The sequence below is a fragment of the Mustela nivalis genome (genome assembly GCF_964662115.1).
Source record: "Mustela nivalis genome assembly, chromosome: 15".
In the NCBI taxonomy this organism is placed as follows: Eukaryota; Metazoa; Chordata; class Mammalia; order Carnivora; family Mustelidae; genus Mustela; species Mustela nivalis.
The window spans coordinates 45294375-45316069 of NC_139034.1; the positions used below are offsets into that span (position 1 = coordinate 45294375).

Sequence of the window (21695 nt, forward strand, 5' to 3'; positions counted from 1 at the left end):
TATCTACAAGTTTCATGTAATCAATATGAATACACAGATAGCTAAACTTATTTTGAACTGTAGTTCTATAAATGTTTTAAGTAATTGAAAGGTGTAAATAAGTATAAATTTAGCATATGACCTTATTTTAAGATCACTCCATTTTTACTTGTTAATATATGAAATTAATGATCCTTTTGGATGACTCACATGTATGTGTGTATATTTAGGATATATATTATATATATGTAAGTGTAAATCATAAAATTTAGGAATACAATATATAGTATAATATAAAATAATAAATACATAATTAAATGTTTTATATACAACATATTTTTTAAATATATTCTTTTTTTTAAAAATTGTATCTATTTATTTGACAGAGAGAGAGAGAAATCACAAGTAGGTAGAGAGGCAGGCAGAGAGAGGCGTGAAGCAGACTCCCTGCTGAGCAGAGAGCCTGATGCGAGTCTCCATCCCAGGACCCTGAGATCATAACTTGAGCCGAAGGCAGAGGCTTAACCCACTGAGCCACCCACGTGCTCCGAAAACATATTCTTTTATAATATAAATTATATATTTATACACATTATATATTTATATACATTACATAATACATATACATAACGAATGCATACACACACACATTCTTTTTCTTATCCAACAATCAAGACTGAGAGATTATCACATTTATAAAATTAATACAACACTCAAAAAATAATAAAATCAACCATTTATTATCAGTTATGTTTTGAACATGCTACTAGGTGCTTTACATGTTTATTTGCTTACTCTTCATAACAGTTTTATAAGGTAAGTATTATTATTTTAATTTCTCAGCTATAAATTGCAGGCTTGTCAGTATCTTTGGCCCTGAACCGTGGCCACCAAAGCACATGTTCTTTCTACTCCATACACCATAACACCATCTTCTCACCTGAATGGATGGATCTAGGGCTTATATACATTTAAATGTATTTCAAGCCAACAAATGTTTATCACTCACCTGTAGCAGGAGAAACATTGGAGGCATAGATTTGCTATATGATGCCTTTTTGAAGTAAAAACTTCATTAGTCAATTACACATAAACAGAAACACACCCTCCTCTGTGTTTGGCCAGCTTTATTCTTCTTATGACTTGTGGGCCGAGAATATATTATGTGTATAGATGTATTGTATGTACATGAAAGCCCTGAAAAGTTCTAAGTAGTTTTATGGATCGCCTCATTAACCCTCATTTTGTATATTAGTTGAGAGCAAGAGAAGTGCTGCATAACTAATTCAAATCTTAAAAGTATTCCTATTTCTTGGAATAGTAGATCTTGGCCTCGGGATTGGCTCTGATATTAGAGAATAACTTAGAAAAAGCAGTTGCTTTCTCATCATCTATGACTTCCAAAAGCCTTGATCTTAAAAGTTGCCCTAAGTACCAGTTAGTTACTTTATATTATTTTATTTTTCCAATTTACAAATATACTTAAGAAACAGTCATGGAGGAGCTCCCCCTCTTTCGTAGGGCAGATGTTCCAAGACCTTTAGGGGATGCCCTGAAACCCCATGTTGCACTGAAGGCTGTTTCTTCTATACACACATAACTATGAGAAAGCTTAATTTATCAGTTAGGTACAAGAAGAGATGAACAAAAACTAACAAGAAAGTAGAACAATTTTAACAACATACTGTAATAAAAGTTATGGGAACGCGGCCTGGCTCTCTCAAAACATCTTACTGTACTGTATACTCACCATTCTTGTGATGGTGTGAGATGATAAAATGCAGACATGATGAGATGAGGTGGGGGGGAATGAAGTGGGCGGGCACCGTGACTAACATTAGGCTACTATTGACCTTCTGATATATGTCAGGAGGGTCATCTGCTTCTAGACTCCAGTTGCCCGTGGGTAACTAAAACCCCTGGGAGAGAAACTGAGGGAAAGTTGTGTGTGTTGGGGGGGGGGGGGCTGTAATTTAGGTAAATTGTTATTCAAGTATATCAAACTTGGAAAAAAGCTTACATTGCACTTTACCTACACAATTCAGAGATTGTAAGGCTAATAGCAAATTAGCATATTGGTTCTTTTGCTAAAACAGCTTTACAGTTGCTTTAGTAAGTAAATATACTATTTATACTACGTGCACAAAAGGACACAATTAAGATAATTTACTATAATACAAACTTGTATTCTAAAACATTGAATACTAAACTGTGCAATATATGTGACTTTAGACTATACTAACTAGTACGGTCTTTTTGTTTTAGAAAACTGTGTAAACACATCTTATGTTTCTCCTTTTTCTCTGCATATTCCAGTAGGAAGGGTAGAGTAGGGTAGAACAGTTAGGTAGGGTAGAATAGTTCTTTTATTTTCAGGACTTAATTAGCCTCACTTGAACAGGGATACGTATAGCTGGGCAAATCATCAGAAAACCCCAGGCCTAATTTTAGCTCACATTTTCAACTTTCTTTCCTGATCCTCAAAATAAATTTTGAAAGTCATTTCCAACTCATTTAAATTTCACATTCTTTCTTCTCACTTCTGGTAGAGGTGATAATGAGCAGTGAAATCATCAAAAGAAAGGTAGTAGGATTGAGGAGGAGACAAAATGAAAGGCGTGGAAAATCCACAAAGTGGATCAGCCGCTGAATAATGAACAGTTAAGGGAATGCAGTTTATTGATGACACATGTGCCTTACTTCCTGGAGTCAGACCCTGAGAGACTTGAAAGAAGGGAGAGGTATGGGCTGTGAGAGGATAAAGTAATCACAAGCCCTGTAAATTAGCATAGAAATTAGGTCAGGGGCAAAACAAATCCATTGAAGGAAAGAAATCATTTTATGTTTTATTGTAGGGCACTGATCCCAGCCCCCCGTGTCCCTCGGATACCAATTCTTCACTCCCAAGCTGGAGTGTAACATTTGGAAAAGCTTCATGAAAATTTGTTCTCAGATCGTGTTTTTACACGGATCGACGGATCTTTTGCCTGGCTTTATAACATCTCTTTTTATCTGATTCTTTGACTTGACGCTAAGGTAGGATTGTTAAAACCTGCGTGGCTCTTCTGATCTCACTGTGTGGGGTGTATGAAAGCCCTGAGCTGGTATCGCAGGGTCAACGAAAGGCTCTTTCAGTGACGTAAAAAGTCAACATTTTCACGGGGTGGAACTCTGATCATTAGCTGCTTCTTGCTGGATATCATTTTAGGAAAAGGGAAGAGAGTGCTGACCTCAGTTTCATTTACTGCTAACGTCTACCAATTACGGAGTATGGAACTTCTGCCTGGTGCACGGGGAGCCTTAGCTCTGATCTTCACAAGGACCCCACAAGTTAATGATGACCCCGTTTTAAAGATAAAGAATCTGAGAATTCCAGAGGGTAAGTAGGTTGCCTGAGGTTGCACAGCTGGGAAGTGGCCAAGCTAGGACTGAACAAGAAAAATTTGAGGTAGTTTATTGTAATGTTGGTGAATCTTTCTTTTATATATCCACTGAAATAAGCACATGTATTGAATATTGAATACATGTACATTATAAACAATGCATAGAATGTGCTAGCAACAGAATTATTAAAAAATACCAAACTTGTAGAAAAATTGAACAATTATTGACAAAATGTAAATGTCATGTTTTTGAAATAACACATTTTCTTCTTTCTTTATTTGGATTGTCAAGAAAAGGAAGTTGATTTTAAAAATGAATTTTCATTAATGGTTTGGAGTTATATACCAATAAGACATTTAGGTAAAAGTAATATTCTTCTGGATGATGAAATCATAAATATCTTAAAGGCTACCCAATTCTTAATTATAGATATTTAAATATGATCAAGTTGGTATCAACTTTAAGTGCAATATTAATAAATATAGTTTTTTTCTTCTTAATGGATAAGTAAATTCTTTGTTAACTAGATTTTAGTGAAGCATCACTAATAATAATTAGCTTTTTTAAAAAAGTTTTTATTTATTTATTTTACAGAGATCACAAGTAGTCAGAGAGGCAGGCAGAGAGAGAGAGGGGGAAGCAGGCTCCCTGCTGAGCAGAGAGCCTGATGCCGGGCTTGATCCCAAGACCCTGAGATCATGACCTGAGCCCAAGGCAGAGGCTTAACCACTAAGCCACTCAGGTGCCCCTAATAATTAGTTTTTAATGACAAAATTGTGTTATTAATTTATTTTAAATATTTTTGTGTCTTTAGAATTTAAAGTAAGACCAATGTAGATAAGGTGACTATTACTAGATAATATTTGTCCTAATGCAGAATTTTGATTTTGTTCTATTTAACACTCATAAAGGAGAAAAGAAAGCTAGAAAGAAAACAAAGCATAAAAAGAAAAAAAAAGATTGATTTGTGTGGGAAGCAAACTTTTTCTGCAGTATTTTTCTCTAAATGGAAAGGATTAAAAATGCCTCGAATGTGCCATAAGCATGACATGTATTTTCTATAGAAGCAATTTTTTTATTCTAAGTGAGGAAATATATGACATGTTTTCTTGAAACAAACAAAAAAAAATTGCCACTTCCATATTCCAATAGATTAAAAAAAAAAAAGAAAACACCCAAATCTATTAGAGCTCTGTCAGAACTTGTTAAACGATTAAGTAATGATTGTAAAAGGCATTTGACACACAACATATACTAGTCATAAAGCTGAGAAACCTAAGACCGACTTGCTGGATGTGAGCATGAATATTCTGGCATTTTTGTAGTATTTCTGGATCAAGATTGATTCCAGGTACCATCTCCACATATCTGTCCATAGATAAGGCAATCTCTTCTAGGCTAGACGTGAACAGATCCTTGGACTCTGGATCACTGCCAGTCTGGTTCTCTGAGGTGTGAAACCACAGCCTACTGTTAACTTCTCAGTAGTAATCAAACCAGGAGCGAACTTTTATTTATTTATTTATTTGTTTGTTTGTTTATTTATTTATTTATTATTTAGTAAAAGAACAGGTTTTCACTTCCACTTAGGTTAGTCAAAAAAATGTTAGCTATCTTGAGTCACCTTTATCTTTTTCCCTCCAATAGATTTTGGCAAGTAGACTGCCTACTCCTTAGACATTTTCAGATGCTGAAGGATGACAGAGACAACACAGAAGATGCTAGACTCTTTTTATTGTCGTTGCTTCGTGTATTTACAGCCTGCTCTCGTTGACTTCACCTGTTCGTGGTCCACTTTTCCTGACTCTGTTACACTACACTTAAGTATGTTTTATAGATAATACCTCTGACCTAGATTGACTTTGTTGGATTTCCTCTTCTTACCATGTAACTATTAAGTTTCTCCAAAGATTCTGTTTCCTTCTAATCACTCACCGGAAAGCCCTTCCATTATAATTCCAGTCATCTCTTTCTATATTTAGGCTACCCAATGCCCCTAAATTCTATACATCAAAAACTTTTCCTGTTACCAGAAGTCATCTGCTGGTGAAAATGCCTTTCTCCCAGGTTGACATCTAAGCTCTTCCCTTAAGAACACTTGCTCCTTCTTATTCAAAGTGGCCTGTTCTTGGTCAAATAATGTTAACATGAGGCTGTGCTTCTAGCACAGAACAGAAATATTCATGCTTATAAACATACTAATTACTGAAAGTAGTTCATAAATATCCTGAAGCCAGTAAGTACTCTTGCCATTTGTTGAGAGAGGGCAGAACTGAGGTGCCTAGTTTTGTTTTCACCCTATCAATACATACAGAACTGACTGTTGAAACATAGCAGATACAGAAGTTTGACGAAATCACATAGCATTACTGAGCACTGTTGCCTGAGAAAAATCAGCAGTCTGCCTCCCAAGAGGCCCCAGAGAGTTGAATTAGAGTCCTGAGGATATAATAACAGCTACCAGGTTTTGAACATTCATGGGACTAAGATATACAGTTGACCCTGGATCAACACAGGAGTTGGGGGCTGAGCCTCCAGGCAGTTAAAATTCATATACAACTTTTGACTCCCCCAAAACTTAACTGCTAATGACCTTCCCAATAAGCATTAAAAAATCAATTAACACACACTTTGTGTAAGTATTACATTCTGTATTCTTATAATAAAGTAAGCTAGAGAAAATAAAATGTCATTAAGGGAACCATAAGGAAAAAAAATACATTTATACTATACTATATTTTAAAAATCTGCATATATGTAGACCTATGCCGTTCAAACCCATGTTGTTTAAGGGTCAACTGTATCTACATATATGCATATTCACATACAGAGACACATACTTACATGTGTACATATGTGTGTGTGTTGTACATAAATTCTCACAATAGCCCTATCAAATAGAAATAACTGTTTCCAAGTTAACAATGGGGACCTTATAGCTTAAAGCTTTATGTACATTATCCAAGATCATACAGCCACATTTAAAGAGTTTTTCTTTTATTTTATTTTTAAGTAACCTCTATATACAATGTGGGGCTTGAACTTACAACCCCGAGATCAAGAGTTGCATGCTCTACTGAACTGAGCTGGTTTAGGAACCCCCACACAGCCATATTAAAAACCTTCCAAGCATAACCTTAATTCAGGCACTCTATGATACTAGACTATACAGTTGTACAAGTTGAAAAATCTAATTTGGGGAAGGAGGGGAGACAGTATTTTAAAATCTCAGACTTAACTCATATTGACCCAGTCTGACTATATGTTCCAATTTCCTAAGTCTGTTTCAGCCTACTGGCTCAGGGTATCGATAATACCAATTTTCACTCTAAAATACTGTGATTTAGATAATGAAATATAAGGCAAACTTAAATGAGCCATATTTATAAGATTGGTGTAGAAACTTCAATGTACAATTGAAAATATAACTGTTACAAAGATTTTCTTACTTCTGTGGCATGGTCAGTGCATTCTTCTCTGAAGACAGATCTAAGTGGGAAGCAAAAGAACTAGGAGAATCCAACCATAAAGTGAATCAAATGTTTATTCATAGCAGGCTGAGTCTAGGATGGTGCAGCCAATGAGAATGGGATACTCGCGGCCATTTGGCTTCAGTTCCAGGTCATGGCTCAGTAGTTTGATCTGTACTTCCTCTGGGATGTTCCCTTTATTGTTTCCAAAGTTGGTTGTTCTCTCTGCTGATGAACACATGCTTTAAAAAAATAAACCAACTGGGGTGCCTGGGTGACTCAGTGGATTAAGCCTCTGCCTTCAGTTCAGGTCATGATCTCAGGGTCCTGGGATTGAGTCCCACATTAGGCTCTCTGCTAAGCAGGGAGCCTGCTTCCTCCTCTCTCTCTCTCTCTCTCTGCCTGCCTCTCTGCCTACTTGTGATCTCTCTCTCTCTGTTAAATAAATAAATAAAATCTTAAACAAACAAACAAACAAATACTTTAGGGTATGACAAGAAGCCTGAGGAACCATTGTACTTTCTTAAGTGAGCAGTTCCATGCTTTTGCTGGGATTGTGTGATCGGTGAGAGGGTGTTTTTCCTTAAGGTGGAGGTATGGAAGGGCATTTCACTGTAGTCTTCGTAGGGAAAAGGGGACCACATTGTGCTTTTGAGCCTCTTTGCAATCAGATGGACCTGGCTTCAATACTCTATACTCCAAGTTACCCATGGTGTAGCCTTGAATTTTTTTTTTTCTTTGCTATTTTTTTATTAACATATAATATATTATTTGTTTCAGGGCTACAGGTCTGTGATTCATGAGTCTTACACAATTCACAGTGCTCACCTTAGTATATACCCTCTCCAGTGTCCATCACCTAGCCACCCCATCTCTCCCATCCTCCTCCACTCCAAAAAACCTGTTTGTTTCCTGAGATTAAAAGTCTCTTATGGTTTGTCTCCCTCTCTGGTTTTGTCTTGTTCCATTTTCCCTCCCTTTCACTATGATCCTATGTCTCATTTCTAAAATTCCTCATATCAGTGAGATCATATGATAATTGTCTTTATCTGATTGACTTATTTTGCTTAGCATAATACCCTCTACTTTCACTCATGTCCTTTCAAATGGCAAGATTTGGGGTTTTTTTGATGACTGCATAATATTCTATGGTATATCTATACCACATCTTCTTTATCCTTTCATCTGTAGATGGACATCTGGGATCTTTCCATAGTTTAGCTGTTATGGAAGTTGTTGCTATAAACATTGGGGTGCACGTGCCCCTTCAGATCACTGCATTTGTATCTTTGTGTACCCTTGAGTTTAACAATTCTTTTTGAAGACTCAGATTTTCCATTTGATAAAAATGGTTGAAAATTTTCCACAGTCGTCATTTGCCAGGCACTGTCACAGGAGCATTACCCATCTTAAAGAATCTAATCTTCATGCCAGTCCTATAAACTAGGGACTATGAACAGTCACTGTTTTAATAGGAGGTATAAAGAGGCTTCATAACTTGCCCCAGATCACTCAGCCAGTGGTGGAGGAGCTGAGATTGGAAATGAGGCAGTGTGCCTCCAGAACTTGCCTCCCCAACACCCCTGTTCTTTGGTAAAACAGGATTGAGAGTACTTACCTACCAGTGGTACGTATTTAAATGAGGGGATGTGTTTAAAGCATGTCACGGTCCCTGGCACAGAGAAAGGTTCAGTCAGTGCTAGCTGTGAAAATTGTAGCTCCATTCGCTCCTTTCCCTCTCCTTCCCATCCTTCATTTTCACTCAGATTAGACCATGGTTCTTCTATTTCCCGCACCACATAATTATCACTATTGCTATACCTTTTTCTTCGGTTAGGAAGTCCTATATTGTTTGCTTTGCTTTTTCAAAACATGCATATTCTCCACAGTCCAGTGCATGGTACCTTTTTCATTCTACTCTTTTGTGCCTTCATCCACATCAGTCTTGATTCCTTTGAGATTTATTATAATTAGATTATTAGAATAAGTTATGACCATTTTGCGTATCTCCACACATTCTTCTATATCATTTTTAGAGAGAATAGAATATTTTTAAAAGACTTTATTTATTTGACAGACAGAGATCACAAGTAGGCAGAGAGGCAGGCAGAGTGAGGGGGCAGGGGAAGCAGGCTCCCTGCTGAGCAGAGAGCCTGATGTGGGGCTCGATCCCAGGACCCTGGGATCATAACCCGAGCCGAAGGCAGAGGCATTAACCCACTGAACCATCCAGGTGCCCCAAAGGTTTTATTTATTTATTTGACAGACAGAAATCACAAGTAGGCAGAGGCAGACAGAGAGAGAGAAGGGGAAGCAGGCTCCCTGCTGAGTAGAGAGCCTGATGAGGGGCTCAATCCCAGGACTCTGAGATCATAACCTGAGCCGAAGGCAGAGGCTTAACCCACTGAGCCACCCAGGGGCCTGGACAGAATAGAATTTACTCATATAGGTTTGCCATGTGTATATACACATTTTATTTATTTCAATATTTCGTATAAATATCTTTTCAATGAAGCATCCTTTACCACAAAAAATTTGCAAAAAATTATTATTTAGTATATTACTACATATTGGATATCTCTTTTGTTTTTTTTTTTAAAGATTTTATTTATTTATTTGTCAGAAAGAAAGAGTACAAGCAGGGAGAGCTTCAGGCAAAGAGAGAAGCAGGCTCTTAGAGCCTGGAGTAGGATTCAGTCCCAGGACCCTGGGATCATGACCTGAGCTGAATTCAGGCACTTAACTAACTGAGCCACCCAGCATCCCTGGATATGCATTTTAAATAGGATATAAAATTTAAGGTTTTCTGGTATGTTTCAGTAAATATATCTCAAGAATTTTTTTGGTAGTTTGTAGTAGCACTTGTAGTATATGAAGGTAATCATTTGTCTATTGATATCAGTACTAGAGAATATATATATATATATATATATATATATATATATATATATATTTCCAATATGAGAGTTCCAAATAACATGTATTATTGTTTTGATTGGAATGGTAATAATTTGGGAAAATGGAAAATTTCTTTTATGTTTTTCATTTTCAGCAGAAATTGGTAGTTTTTCTTATTGCTTTATAGAGTTCATTATACAATAGGAGTCACGGGGCCATTATTTTCTTTCAGATATTTGGTAAATTTTTAAATTATTTGCTCTGTCTTGACTTGTAGTTCCCCAATTAAATAACAAGCTCTGTATATATCATGGTTCATACAGACTGGGCAAAAGGTTAATGTTCAACTAATAATTTTTAAATGGCTGAAAGCACTTAATCTCTTAGATTTTAATTATTTATTAGATATTTTTAAATGTCTTTAAGTTTCACTAGCAACACAGATAATAAATTTCTAAACACAGGAGACTCTGCCTATTTATGTAGTACTTGCATAGCACTATTTATTTAATTTAAATGAATATAATATGTATTAACATTAATGTACTTTGACTATAATATGTATTATGTAGTACTCTAATGTGAGCATACACGGTATAATTAATATTCCTTTACCAGAGTTAAAGTGTAATGTGGCTAACTCTGTTTATTAAAGGAATATGAAATTCTTTCCTTCCAGATTCAATATAGGAAGTGTCATATTCTTATTTTCATCTCTGCTGGATGGGACCTCCTAGCATCCAGAGACAGTTGGTCCTGTGAGATCTGCTAATCCATTTGTTCCTTTCTTTGGTCAATAAATTCTTCCCTAGAGTTCAGCAAAATGACAATAATGTAAAGACACTTTGCTCCTCCAGGGAAAATGTTTTCTTTTTTTTTCTTGGCTATGATACACTGTTCTTTTCATTTGGGGCTCTAGTTTAAAACATGAGGGAGAGTGGTAAATGACCAACTGAATGAAAATGAAAACTTAAGAGTTGCTGTCCCAATAGAGTAAAAGCCTTTGGGTAAGGAGTGATTTTCTTTTATTCCTCTTGTGGTCTATGGTATATATTTCTTATCTGCAAAGTACAGAAAATAACCCTTTTCTCTGATGTCGTGCATATTAATGAAAAGTGTGTCTATAAAGAGCTTAAATTTCTATAGTCAAAAAAAAAAAAGTTCTTTTTTCACTTTTAGGGTTCAAGTAGTCTTCAATCCCAAATCTTGACAGATAAAGCTATTACCAGAGCATTACAGAAGAATCCTGCTGTAATCTTTTGTACTGCCATGTCTGTTAGTCTTCACTACTGTTTCTTTCTACCTTCCCCTACTTCTCCATTTTATCTGGCTTATAGTCCACTATATAATAGAAAAAATGTATTGTTTCTAAAAACCAAGGTTATTATTAGTAAGTCAGTAACTGGGATATTTCACATGACAAAAGTATTATATATCCTAGTAGAGCTATTTTCTATTACAGCAGAATTTGAGACTTTATTTTTAATTTGAGATGATAGGCATTGCACAAATGTGAATTCACTGCTGGCTAAATCTGGACTTTATGACAGGTATAATTATATTCTATAATTTAAAATCTAATAAGTGAAGATATATATAAAATATTACTATTGATAGGAATTTTAAAACTGTACTGATTGGGGCACCAGGGCGGCTCAGTCAGTTAAGTGTCTGCCTTTGGCTCAGGTCATGCTCTCCATCAAGGTCTTGGGATAGAGCCTCACATTGGGTTCCCTACTCAGCAGGGAGTCTACTCCTTCTCCCTCTAACCCTCCTCACCCCCTAACTTGTGTTCTCGTTCTCTCTCAAGTAAATAAAATATTTTTAAAAAACAAAACAAAACAATAAAAGCATATATTGATCTTATGCTTAATAAAGTCTTCCTGATGACCATAAAACTAATTAGATATTGTTATTATTCCAGATACAGATGAGGAACTGAGACACAGTGACTATGTTAGCTATATTAGGCAAGGTCATGCTGCAGTAACAGATTAATCCCAAGCTCTCAGCAGCTTCACACAAACCATATTTATTTCTTGCTTATATTACATGTCTACTATTGGTCTCCATGTACTGTCACTCAGGACCACGTTGATGGAATTTCCACTGCTTATGACCCCTCCATCCCATTTCTTTTTTTTTTTTTTTAAGATTTTATCATTTATTTATTTATTTATTTATTTATTTAACAGAGAGAGAGAGAGAGTGAGAGGGCAAGAGAGGGAATACAAGCAGTATTTCACTGCAGAGAAAGAAGCAGGCTTCCCGCTGAGCAGGAAGCCTGAGGTGGGGCTCGATCTGAGAACCCTAGGATCAGTATCTGAGCTAAAGGCAGATGCTTAATGACTGAGCCACCCAGGTGCACCCTTACATCCATTTCTTAACTTTGAGGGACACTGTTTTGGGAAGGAGAAAACATGGAGAACTCATGCTGATCTCTGCCCCACTATGCTTGTATCTTTTCCACTCATAGGCCATTGGCCAGAACTCAACATATCTCTTTCTCATCTGTAAGAGTTAGAGAAATATAGTCCTCTCTGTGCTCAGGAAGGAGAGGAGAATCACATTTAAACCCTTAGAATAATTTTTTAAAAAAGTTTAAGTAACCTGTCCAAAGCCCAATAACTGATAAATAGTGGAACTGGGGTTTAAATCCAGACAGACTGGTTTCAGACCCTGTATTCTTTTTTCTTTTAAATTAACATATAATGTATTATTTGTCCCAGGGGTACATGTCTATGAATCATCAGTCTTAGACACTCACAACACTCACCATAGCACATACCCTCCCCAATGTCCATAACCCAACAACCCTCTCAATACCCACCCCCCCGCAACCCTCAGTTTGTTTTGTGAGACTAAATGTCTCTTACGGTTTTTCTCCCTCCCCATCCCATCTTCTTTCATTTTTTCCTTCCCTACCCCACAAATGCCCCACTCTGCTTCTCAAATTCCTCATATCAGGGCAATCATATAATTGTCTTTCTCGGATTGACTTATTTCGCTTAGCATAATACCCTCTAGTTTCATCCAGGTCATTGCAAATGGCAAGATTTCATTTCTTTTGATGGTTGCATAGTATTCCATTGTATATATATACACAACCTATTGTGGACATGGCTTCTATAAACATTGGGGTGCACGTGCCCCTTTGGATCACTACATTTGTATCTTTAGAGTAAATACCCAATAGTGCAATTGCTGGGTCATAGAGTAGCTCCATTTTCAACTTTTTGAGGAACCTCCATGCTGTTTTCCAGAGTGGCTGCACCAGCTTGCATTCCCGCCAACAGTGGAGGAGGGTTCCCCTTTCTCTGCATCCTCACAAGCATAAGTCGTTTCCTGACTTGTTAATTTTAGCCATGCTGACTGGTGTGAGGTGGTATCTCATTGTGGTTTTGATTTGTATTTCCCTGATGCTAGTGATGTGAAGCACTTTTTCATGTGTCTGTTGGCCATCTGGATGTCTTCTTTGCAGAAATGTCTATTCATATACTCTGCCCATTTCTTCTTTTTTTTTAATTTTTTAAAAGATTTTATTTATTTATTTGATAGAGAGAGATCACAAGTAGGCAGAGAGGCAGGCAGAGGGAGAGGGGGAAGAATGCTCCCCGCCGAGGAGAGAGCCCAATGTGGGGCTCGATCCCAGGACCCTGAGATCATGACCTGAGCCAAAGGCAGAGGCTTAACCCACTGAGTCACCCAGGTGCTCCCCTCTGCCCATTTCTTGACTGGATAATTTGTTCTTTGGGTGTTGAGTTTGATAAGTTCTTTATAGATTTTGGATACTAGCCCTTTATCTGATATGTCATTTACAAATATTTTCTCCCATTCTGTCAGTTGTATTTTGGTTTGGTTGCCTGTTTCCTTGCTGTGAAAAAGCTTTTGATCTTGCTGAAGTCCCAATAGTTCATTTTTCCCCTTGCTCCCCTTGCCTTTGACAATGATCCTAGGAAGAAGTTGCTGCATCTGAGGTCGAAGAGGTTGCTGCTTGTGTTTTGCTCAAGAATTTTGATGGATTCCTGTCTCACGATGATGTCTTTCATCCATTTGGAGTCTGTTTTTGTGTGTGGTGTAAGGAAATGGTCCAGTTTCATTCTGCATGTGGCTGTCCTATTTTCCCAACACCATTTTTTGAAGAGACTGTCTTGTTTCCATTGGACATTCTTTCCTGCTTTGTCGAAGATTAGTTGGCCATAAAGTTGAGGGTCTATTTCTGGGCTCTCTATTCCTTTTCATTGATCTATGTGTCTTGATGATGACACTTTGTAATAGAGCTTGAAGTGTGGAATTGTGAAGCCATGAACTTTGTCTTTCTTATTCAACATTCCTCTGGCTATTTGAGGTCTTTTCTGGTTCCCTATAAATTTTAGGATTATTTGTTCCATTTCTTTGAAAAGCATTGATGGTATTTTGATAGGGATTGCATTAAAAATGTAGATTGCTTTAGATACCATAGACATTTTCACAATATTTGTTCTTCCAATCCATGAGTATGGATTGTTTTTCTATTTCTTTGTGTCTTCCTCAATTTCTTTCATGAGTACTTTATAGTTTTCTGAGTACAGATTCTTTGGTTATGTTTACTCCTAGGTGTCTTTGGTTTGGGGTGCAATTGTAAATAGGATCGCCTCTTTAATTTCTCTTTCTTCTGTTTTGTTGTTGGTGTATAGAAATGTAACTGATTTCTGTGCATTGACTTTATATCCTGACACTTTACTGAATTCCTGTACAAGTACTAGCAGTTTTGGAGTAGATTCCTTTGGGTTTTCCACATAAAGTATCCTATCATCTGCAAAGAGTGATAGTTTGACTTCTTCTTTGCAGATTTGGATGCATTATTTTCTTTTTGTTGTCTTATTGCTGAGGCTAGGATTTCTAGTACTATGTTGAATAGCAGTGGTAATAATGGACCTCCCTGCTGTGTTCCTGACCTTAGGGGAAAAGCTCTCAGTTTTTCTCCATTGAAAATGATATTCGCTGTGGGTTTTTCATAGATGGCTTTGATGATATAGAGGTATGTACCCTCTATCCCTATACTTTGAAGAGTTTTGGTCAGGAAAGGATGCTGTATTTTGTCAAATGCTTTTTCAGCATCTATTGAGAGTATCATATGGTTCTTGTTCTTTCTTTTATTAATATATTGTTTCACATTGATTGATTTGTAGATGTTGAACCAATCTTGCAGCCCTAGAATAAATCCCACTTGATTGTGATGAATAATCCTTTTAATGTACTTTGGATCCTATTGGCTATTATTTTAGTGAGAATTTTCACATCTGTGTTCATCAAGGATATTGGTCTGTAATTCTCCTTTTTGATGGGGGTCTTTGTCTGGTTTTGGGCTCAAAGTAATGCTGGCATCATAAAATGAGTTTAGAAGTTTTCCTTCCATTTCAATTTTTTGGAAAAGTTTTAGGAGAATAAGTATTAATTCTTCTTTAAATTTTTGGTAAAATTCCCCCAGGAAGCCGTCTGGCCCTGGGCTCTTGTTTGTTGGGAGATTTTTTATGATTGCTTCAATCTCCATACTAGTTTTGGGTAATTCAGATTTTCTATTTCTTCCTGGTTCAGTTTTGGTAGTTTATCTCTCTCTAAGAATGCATCCATTTCTTCCAGATTGTCAAATTTGCTGGTGTATTGTTGCTCATAATATGTTCTTATAATTGTTTGTATTTCTTTGGTGTTGGTTGTGATTTCTCCTCTTTCATTCTTGATTTTATTTCTCTTTTCTTTTTTGGTAAGTCTGGCCAGGGTTTTATCGACCTTATTAATTTCTTCAAAGAACCAGCTCCTACTTTCATTTATTTGTTCTACTGTTTTTTGCTGTTGTTGTTGTTGTTGGTTTTGTTTCTATTTCATTGATTTCTGCTCTGATCCTTGTGATTTATCTTCTGCTGGGTTTGGGCTTTCTTTGCTGTTCTTACTCCAGCTCCTTTTATGTGAAAGGTTAGGTTGTATACTTGAGACCTTTCAAGTTTCTTGAGAAAGGCTTGTATCGCTATATACTTTCCTCTCAGGACTGCCTTTGCTTTATCCCACTGATTTTGAGCAGTTGTGTGTTCATTTTCATTTGTTTCCATGAATTTTTTCAATTCCTCTTTAATTTCCTGCTTGACCCATTCATTCTTTAGTAGGATGCTCTTTAGCTTCTGTGTATTTGAATTTTTTCCTACCTTCCTCTTGTGATTGAGTTCTAGTTTCAAAACATTGTGGTCTGAAAATATGCAGGGAATGATCCCAATCTTTTGGTACCAGTTGAGACCTGATTTGTGACCCAGGATGTGATCTATTCTGGAACATTTTCCATGTGTACCAGATAAGAATGTGTATTCTGTTGGTTTGGGATGGACTGTTCTGAATATATCTGTGATGTCTGTCTGGTCCAGTGTGTCATTTAAGGCCTTTATTTCCTTGTTGATGTTTTGCTTGGATGATCTGTCCATTTCAGTGTGGGATATTAAAGTCCCCTACTATTGTTGTATTATTGTTGATGTGTTTCTTTGATTTTTGTCATTAATTGGTTTATATAGTTGGCTGCTCCCATGTCAGGGGCATAGATATTTAAAATTGTTAGATCTTCTTGTTGGACAGACCTTTTGATTCTGACATAGCGTCCTTCCTCATCTCTTATTATAGTCTTTGGCTTAAAATCTAATTGATCTGATATAAGGATTGCCACTCCTGCTTTCTTTTGATGTCCATTAGCATGGTAAATGGTTTTCCACCCCCTCACTTTAAGTCTGGATGTGTCTTTGGATCTAAAGTAAGTTTCTTCTAGACAGCATATTGATGGGTTTTGTTTTTTTATCCATTCTGATACTCTGTGTCTTTTGATTGGGAGCATTTAGCCATTTACATTCAGGGTAAACATTGAATGATATGAATTTAGTGCCATTGTATTACCTGTAAAGTGATTGTTACTGTATATTGTCTCTGTTCCTTTCTGGTCTACTACTTTTAGGCTCTCTCTTTACTTAAAGGACCCCTTTCAAATTGTCTGTAGGGCCATTTGGTGTTCACAAATTCTTTCAGTTTTTGTTTGTCCTGGAAGCTTTTATTTATTTATTTATTTATTTATTTATTTAAGATTTTATTCATTTATTTGACAGAGATTACAAGTAGGCAGAGAAGCAAGCAGAGAGAGAGGAGGAAGCAGGGTCCCCACTGAGCAGACAGCCTGATGCAGGGCTCCATCCCAGGACCCCAAGATCATGACCTGAGCTCAAGTCAGAGGCTTAACCCACTGAGCCACCCAGGAGCCGCAGAGCCTCCATGTTTTATTGTAGCTCATTAATAGCTTTTTAAATTTCAGCTTGATTAGATTTTAGTCCTTTTATTTCTCCAGAAAGGGCTTTTATTTCTCCAGAAAGGGTTTCTCGAATATCTTCTATGCCTTTTTTGAGCCCAGCTAGCACCTTGGGAATCATCATTCTGAACCCTAGATCTGACATATTACCAATGTCTGTATTGATTAGGTCCCTCGCCTTCAGTACTGTCTCTCTTTTTTTTTTTTTGGTGCTGAGTTTTTCCACCTTGTTGTTTTATCCAGATAAGAATATATGAACGAAAGAATAAAATACTAAAAGGATGGCAAAGACCCCAGAAAAATATGTATTAACCAAAAGAGACTGAAGAGACCCCAAATTGGAAGGAGAAGAAAGGGGATTAAGGGAATAAAAAATAAATTTTTTAAAATATACATATATATTAGACTGGTGACTAGAAAAGAGCCACCCACTTGATTTTGGGTGTATTTTGGTCTCTTAGAAGAAACTACTTCCTAAAATTTTAAAGAAAGAAAAACTTATATATATACAAAATATAAGGGTAAACATGATGAATGCATGGAATATGACTGTAAAGATGAAAATTTTAAAAAATGAATTGATAAGATAAGTTGGTTGGAAAAAGAAGGGAAAAAAAAGTGGAGAGAATTTGCTCAGGCTGGAGACTAGAACAAAGTCCTGTGCCAGACAGATTTAAGGTATATTTTGATCTATTAGAAGAAATTGTATCCCAAAATTTTTTAGAATAAAAAACCTATATATATGCAAAAAATAAAGTTAGATATAATGAACGATAAAATATGACTATAATAATGAAGGTTTAAAGAATTTTTTTAAGAAAATATTGTTAAGATAAACTAGAGGAAAGAGGAGAAGTTAAAAAATTAGAATAAGAAAAAAAATTTTAAAAATTAATTAACTTTACAAGACTAAAGAGTCCTGGGGAGAAAGCCATGAATTCCATGCTTTGCTTTCTCCTAGCTCTGGAATTCTGCTGTTCTCCTTGATCAGTTAGCTGGATGTTCTTTCTGATCTTCTGGGGGAGGGGCCTATTGCAGTGATTCTCAAATGTCTTTGCCTAAGGTAGAATTCCACCAGCCTTGCTAGGGGCTAGGCTAAGAAATATGCTTGGGTTTACTCTTGGGAACTTTTTTTCCCTGAACACTTTCTGTAAAGCTCTGGAGAATGGGAATGAAAATGGTGGCCTCCCAATCTCTGGCCTGGAGGAGTCGAGAGCTCAAGGCCCCACTCCTCAGTATGCCCTCAGAGCAAAGCCGTCAATCACTCCTGTCTCCTTGGTCTCCAGCTGTGTGCCGAGCTCACCCAGCCTGTGATCAAGCATTTCAGTCTCTGGCACACAGCCCCTTTTGGAGTCTCCAAGCCCAGCAGAGTCCTGCCCTGCTGTTCTTCCAGTGAAGGAAGTTGGGTCTCCCTGTATCTGCCACTTGTGGGGTACCTGCTCAAAGAGCAGTGGTACAACTGTGCCGTGGATCATAGTTAAAGGTAAATCCAAGCTGAGAGCAAAGGCCTCAGCTCTGTCTATGTAGTCAACTTCCCTGCTCTGATACCTGAGAGCTCTGCTACACACAGGCACCCCCAATCCTTCTGTTACCCTGCAGGGCCTGAGAATACAGTGTCCCTGTGAGGGCCTGAGACTACAGTGTCCCTGTGAGGGCCCCACCCCTGCTTAGCCTCTGGAGCATTGTCCGTCAGTGAAGTAGACTTCTAAAAGTTTGGATTTCGGGCTCCACAGCTCCACCACTTGTCGGGAGCCATCCCCTCCCCCCACAGTCTATCTTCCCATTGTTTTAGATTCACTTCTCCCCACGTCCTACCTTTCAGAAAGTGGTCAATTTTGTTTCTCGAATTGCTGCTCTTCTCCTCTTTGATCACCTGTTAGGTTTGTAGGTGTTGGGAATGGTTTGATGACTATCTAGCTGAACACCGGCAACCTGATATCATGTCAGTCTGCTACTCCTCCACCATCTTGACTCCTAAAAAGCAGACCCTATACTTTTAACACCTCACTATCATTTATATCTGATGACACCTGATGTCATTTTATGACCTCCATTCTTGCTCCAAATTATATACTTACTGACTTGTTTTGGAATCATTTATTCCAAAATCCTTTGCTTTAAAAAACAATAAAGAAATGGCTTCTTAAATATTCATAGATATACTCTTATCTAATATACCTCCATAATGACTACAGCTGTTGAGCATGTTCCCAATAAATATTATATGTATTTGAATTTGCATGCAGGTATCATATATAATTAACATATAAATATATATGATATTTACAACAAACAGCAATAACTGAGACTGTTCCAATGCCTGCCTCGTTTACGTACCTTAATTGCTCATTCTCTTCAGATTCTTAAATTTCAAAATATATCTGTTATTTTGTAAGGCTACTAGTCAAGATGGAGGACAAAGCATTCAAGACAGTCTACCCATATCCTGGGACTATTGAAATTCTTTTTTTCTCAGTCTATAAAGAAAACAATATTTAATAACTCTGAGCCCAGGCAAACTCTGCCTCCTATCCTAAGTAAATAGTAGATGAATTTCAGATTTCCTTTATTATCATTTACATAGACTCTATAAAAGCTATAAATGCTGAGATTTGATTTTCCTATCCATACCTCTAGTCTAGTCAAGGAAAACAAAAAACTAAACACACATTAGATTTCAGAATATCTTCTTGTTATTGCCTGTTCAACAGCAAATAATATGAGGATCATAAAGTCTTGAAGAAGATGCTGAATTTCTTGTGGGAATGGATAAAAGTGCTCCCTGATGTGTTAAACTCATTCTAAGAAGTACTTACTGGGGAAAGAAAGACATTTTATTGTCAAAGGAATTTAGGTGTACATAAGGTTACAGATTTGTATGGGCCTGCTAGAAAAAGTATGTGCAACAATGAAATAAAGAATTTAGGATATTGAAGGTCCTGATTTTTTGTGTTTAGAGATTGGTGTCTTTCTTTTGATTTGGATTAAATTGTAACTCCTTCTAATTATTTTATTACTCTGTCAGAAAAAATTTGAAATCATTGACAGTGATATAATACCATATATTAAGAATATAATAAAACCCTCTAACAATGCAAATAGAATAAATATAGTTAAACTCAGATGTGGTTGTCTTGTACTTTTTTAACGTTAGAATTATCTATTAGATTTACACACATTTAGATGCTTTAGGGCCCAATTCATGTTAAAAACCTCTCACTTTATATATAGGAAAAACTAGGCTCAGAAAGGTGAAGGTCATGCCATAAATGTCTCACTAATCACAAGGTAGAACGAGTGAATTCTATTTACAGCTATCTCACATTGGCACATATTTCTCTTTTATTTTTCATTGAATTACAGTACTGATAAATTTTCAATTGTGGATATTATGATCTGTTGTAATTATAGGTGAAGACACCTACTATAAATTTCTTAAGTTTCATAAATGAAGCAACAACATCGAGGCAATGCACAAGTAACCTTATATCAGCATATAGTGAATTAGACCCTGATTAGCTTGACATTGTAATGAATTTAGTTGTGATTTTAGAAGGCTCAATGGACCTTTCACCTTCTTATTCCACATCAGGATATTGCATATTACATATTCCTTCTTATTCCACATAATCCTTCAATACAATTTTAGTCATCTCCAAGACCCTCTTACAAGGTGTATGAGATTATGACACGAACAATTACATAAAGTAGCTTTTAACTTCAAAAATAAACTGTAATTACAAGCTTTTACTTTTTTATATCAAAGCATTTTTAATCGTAGTTCAAAGTTTGGTTTTTGTAATATTTATTTCAGTATCTCTTATACTACATTCCTTCAGGGAAATTATTTGTGTTGTTCCAAAACAACACAGGACAGGAGGAAGTCTTTCTGGTCTTATCAGTCAACAATTAACATATAACAATAGCTAAAAAAGATCTAAAATGTTAATAACATACTGAAATTTGTTTCTACCTGCTCACAGATTTCCAGTCTTCTTTCTTTGAGTCTGCTATAAACCAGTCACAGTTTTGGCTGGTGTAGAATCCTGTAGGATGTCATAGAATCTTGAATTAATGGGAACAAGATATAGACTTTAATTCTCTCTCAGCCTTCCTATGATCTTAACCAGATTATCGACTTTCTTCAGGGTCTCAGTTTCATTATTTATTTAAGAATGTGTTGGATTAGAATCTCTAAATTTCATTACTTAAAAATTCTGACTCAGAGTCTCTGTAACACATTTTACAATTTAAACATTAGATAACAGTGAAATATAGAATAACTTTTTTTATGAATTGATAACTTTTTCCTTATATTCCACTAGTCAAAAGACAACTGATCCTTAAATTCACATAGATTTTGGAGTTATTTGGCCAAACTAATCCCATTATATTATGCTAAGGTCATAGTCCTGTATTGGAAACTCACATTGGGTAGCAAGACTCAATAGAAAATAAAAGTTCTCATTTTAATCAAAGGGCAATAAAGAAATAGAATTATCTTTATTAGTAATTAGAGAAATTAAAAGTAAGACTTCATTGAGATGGTATGTTTATACTTGCTAAATGGGTCAAAATTAAGATGTCTGACCAAACCAAGTGTGGGTAAACATAAGAGTCAGTAGGAATATTCATACACTGATGGTCTCTTA

At 36.3% G+C, this 21695-nt stretch overlaps 1 protein-coding gene across 1 annotated transcript in view; it reads left to right on the plus strand.

The window, feature by feature from the left end:
* The window catches only part of LOC309849169 (uncharacterized protein), a gene marked incomplete at its 5' end in the record, with an annotated part of 86947 nt that overhangs the window by 3329 nt on the left and 61923 nt on the right, over positions 1-21695 (plus strand). The window contains one exon of the mRNA XM_082701498.1: positions 3188-3358. Coding sequence (XP_082557624.1) covers positions 3188-3208 — 21 coding nt within the window. The 3' untranslated portion in view covers positions 3209-3358. The remainder of the gene's footprint in view (positions 1-3187; positions 3359-21695) is intronic.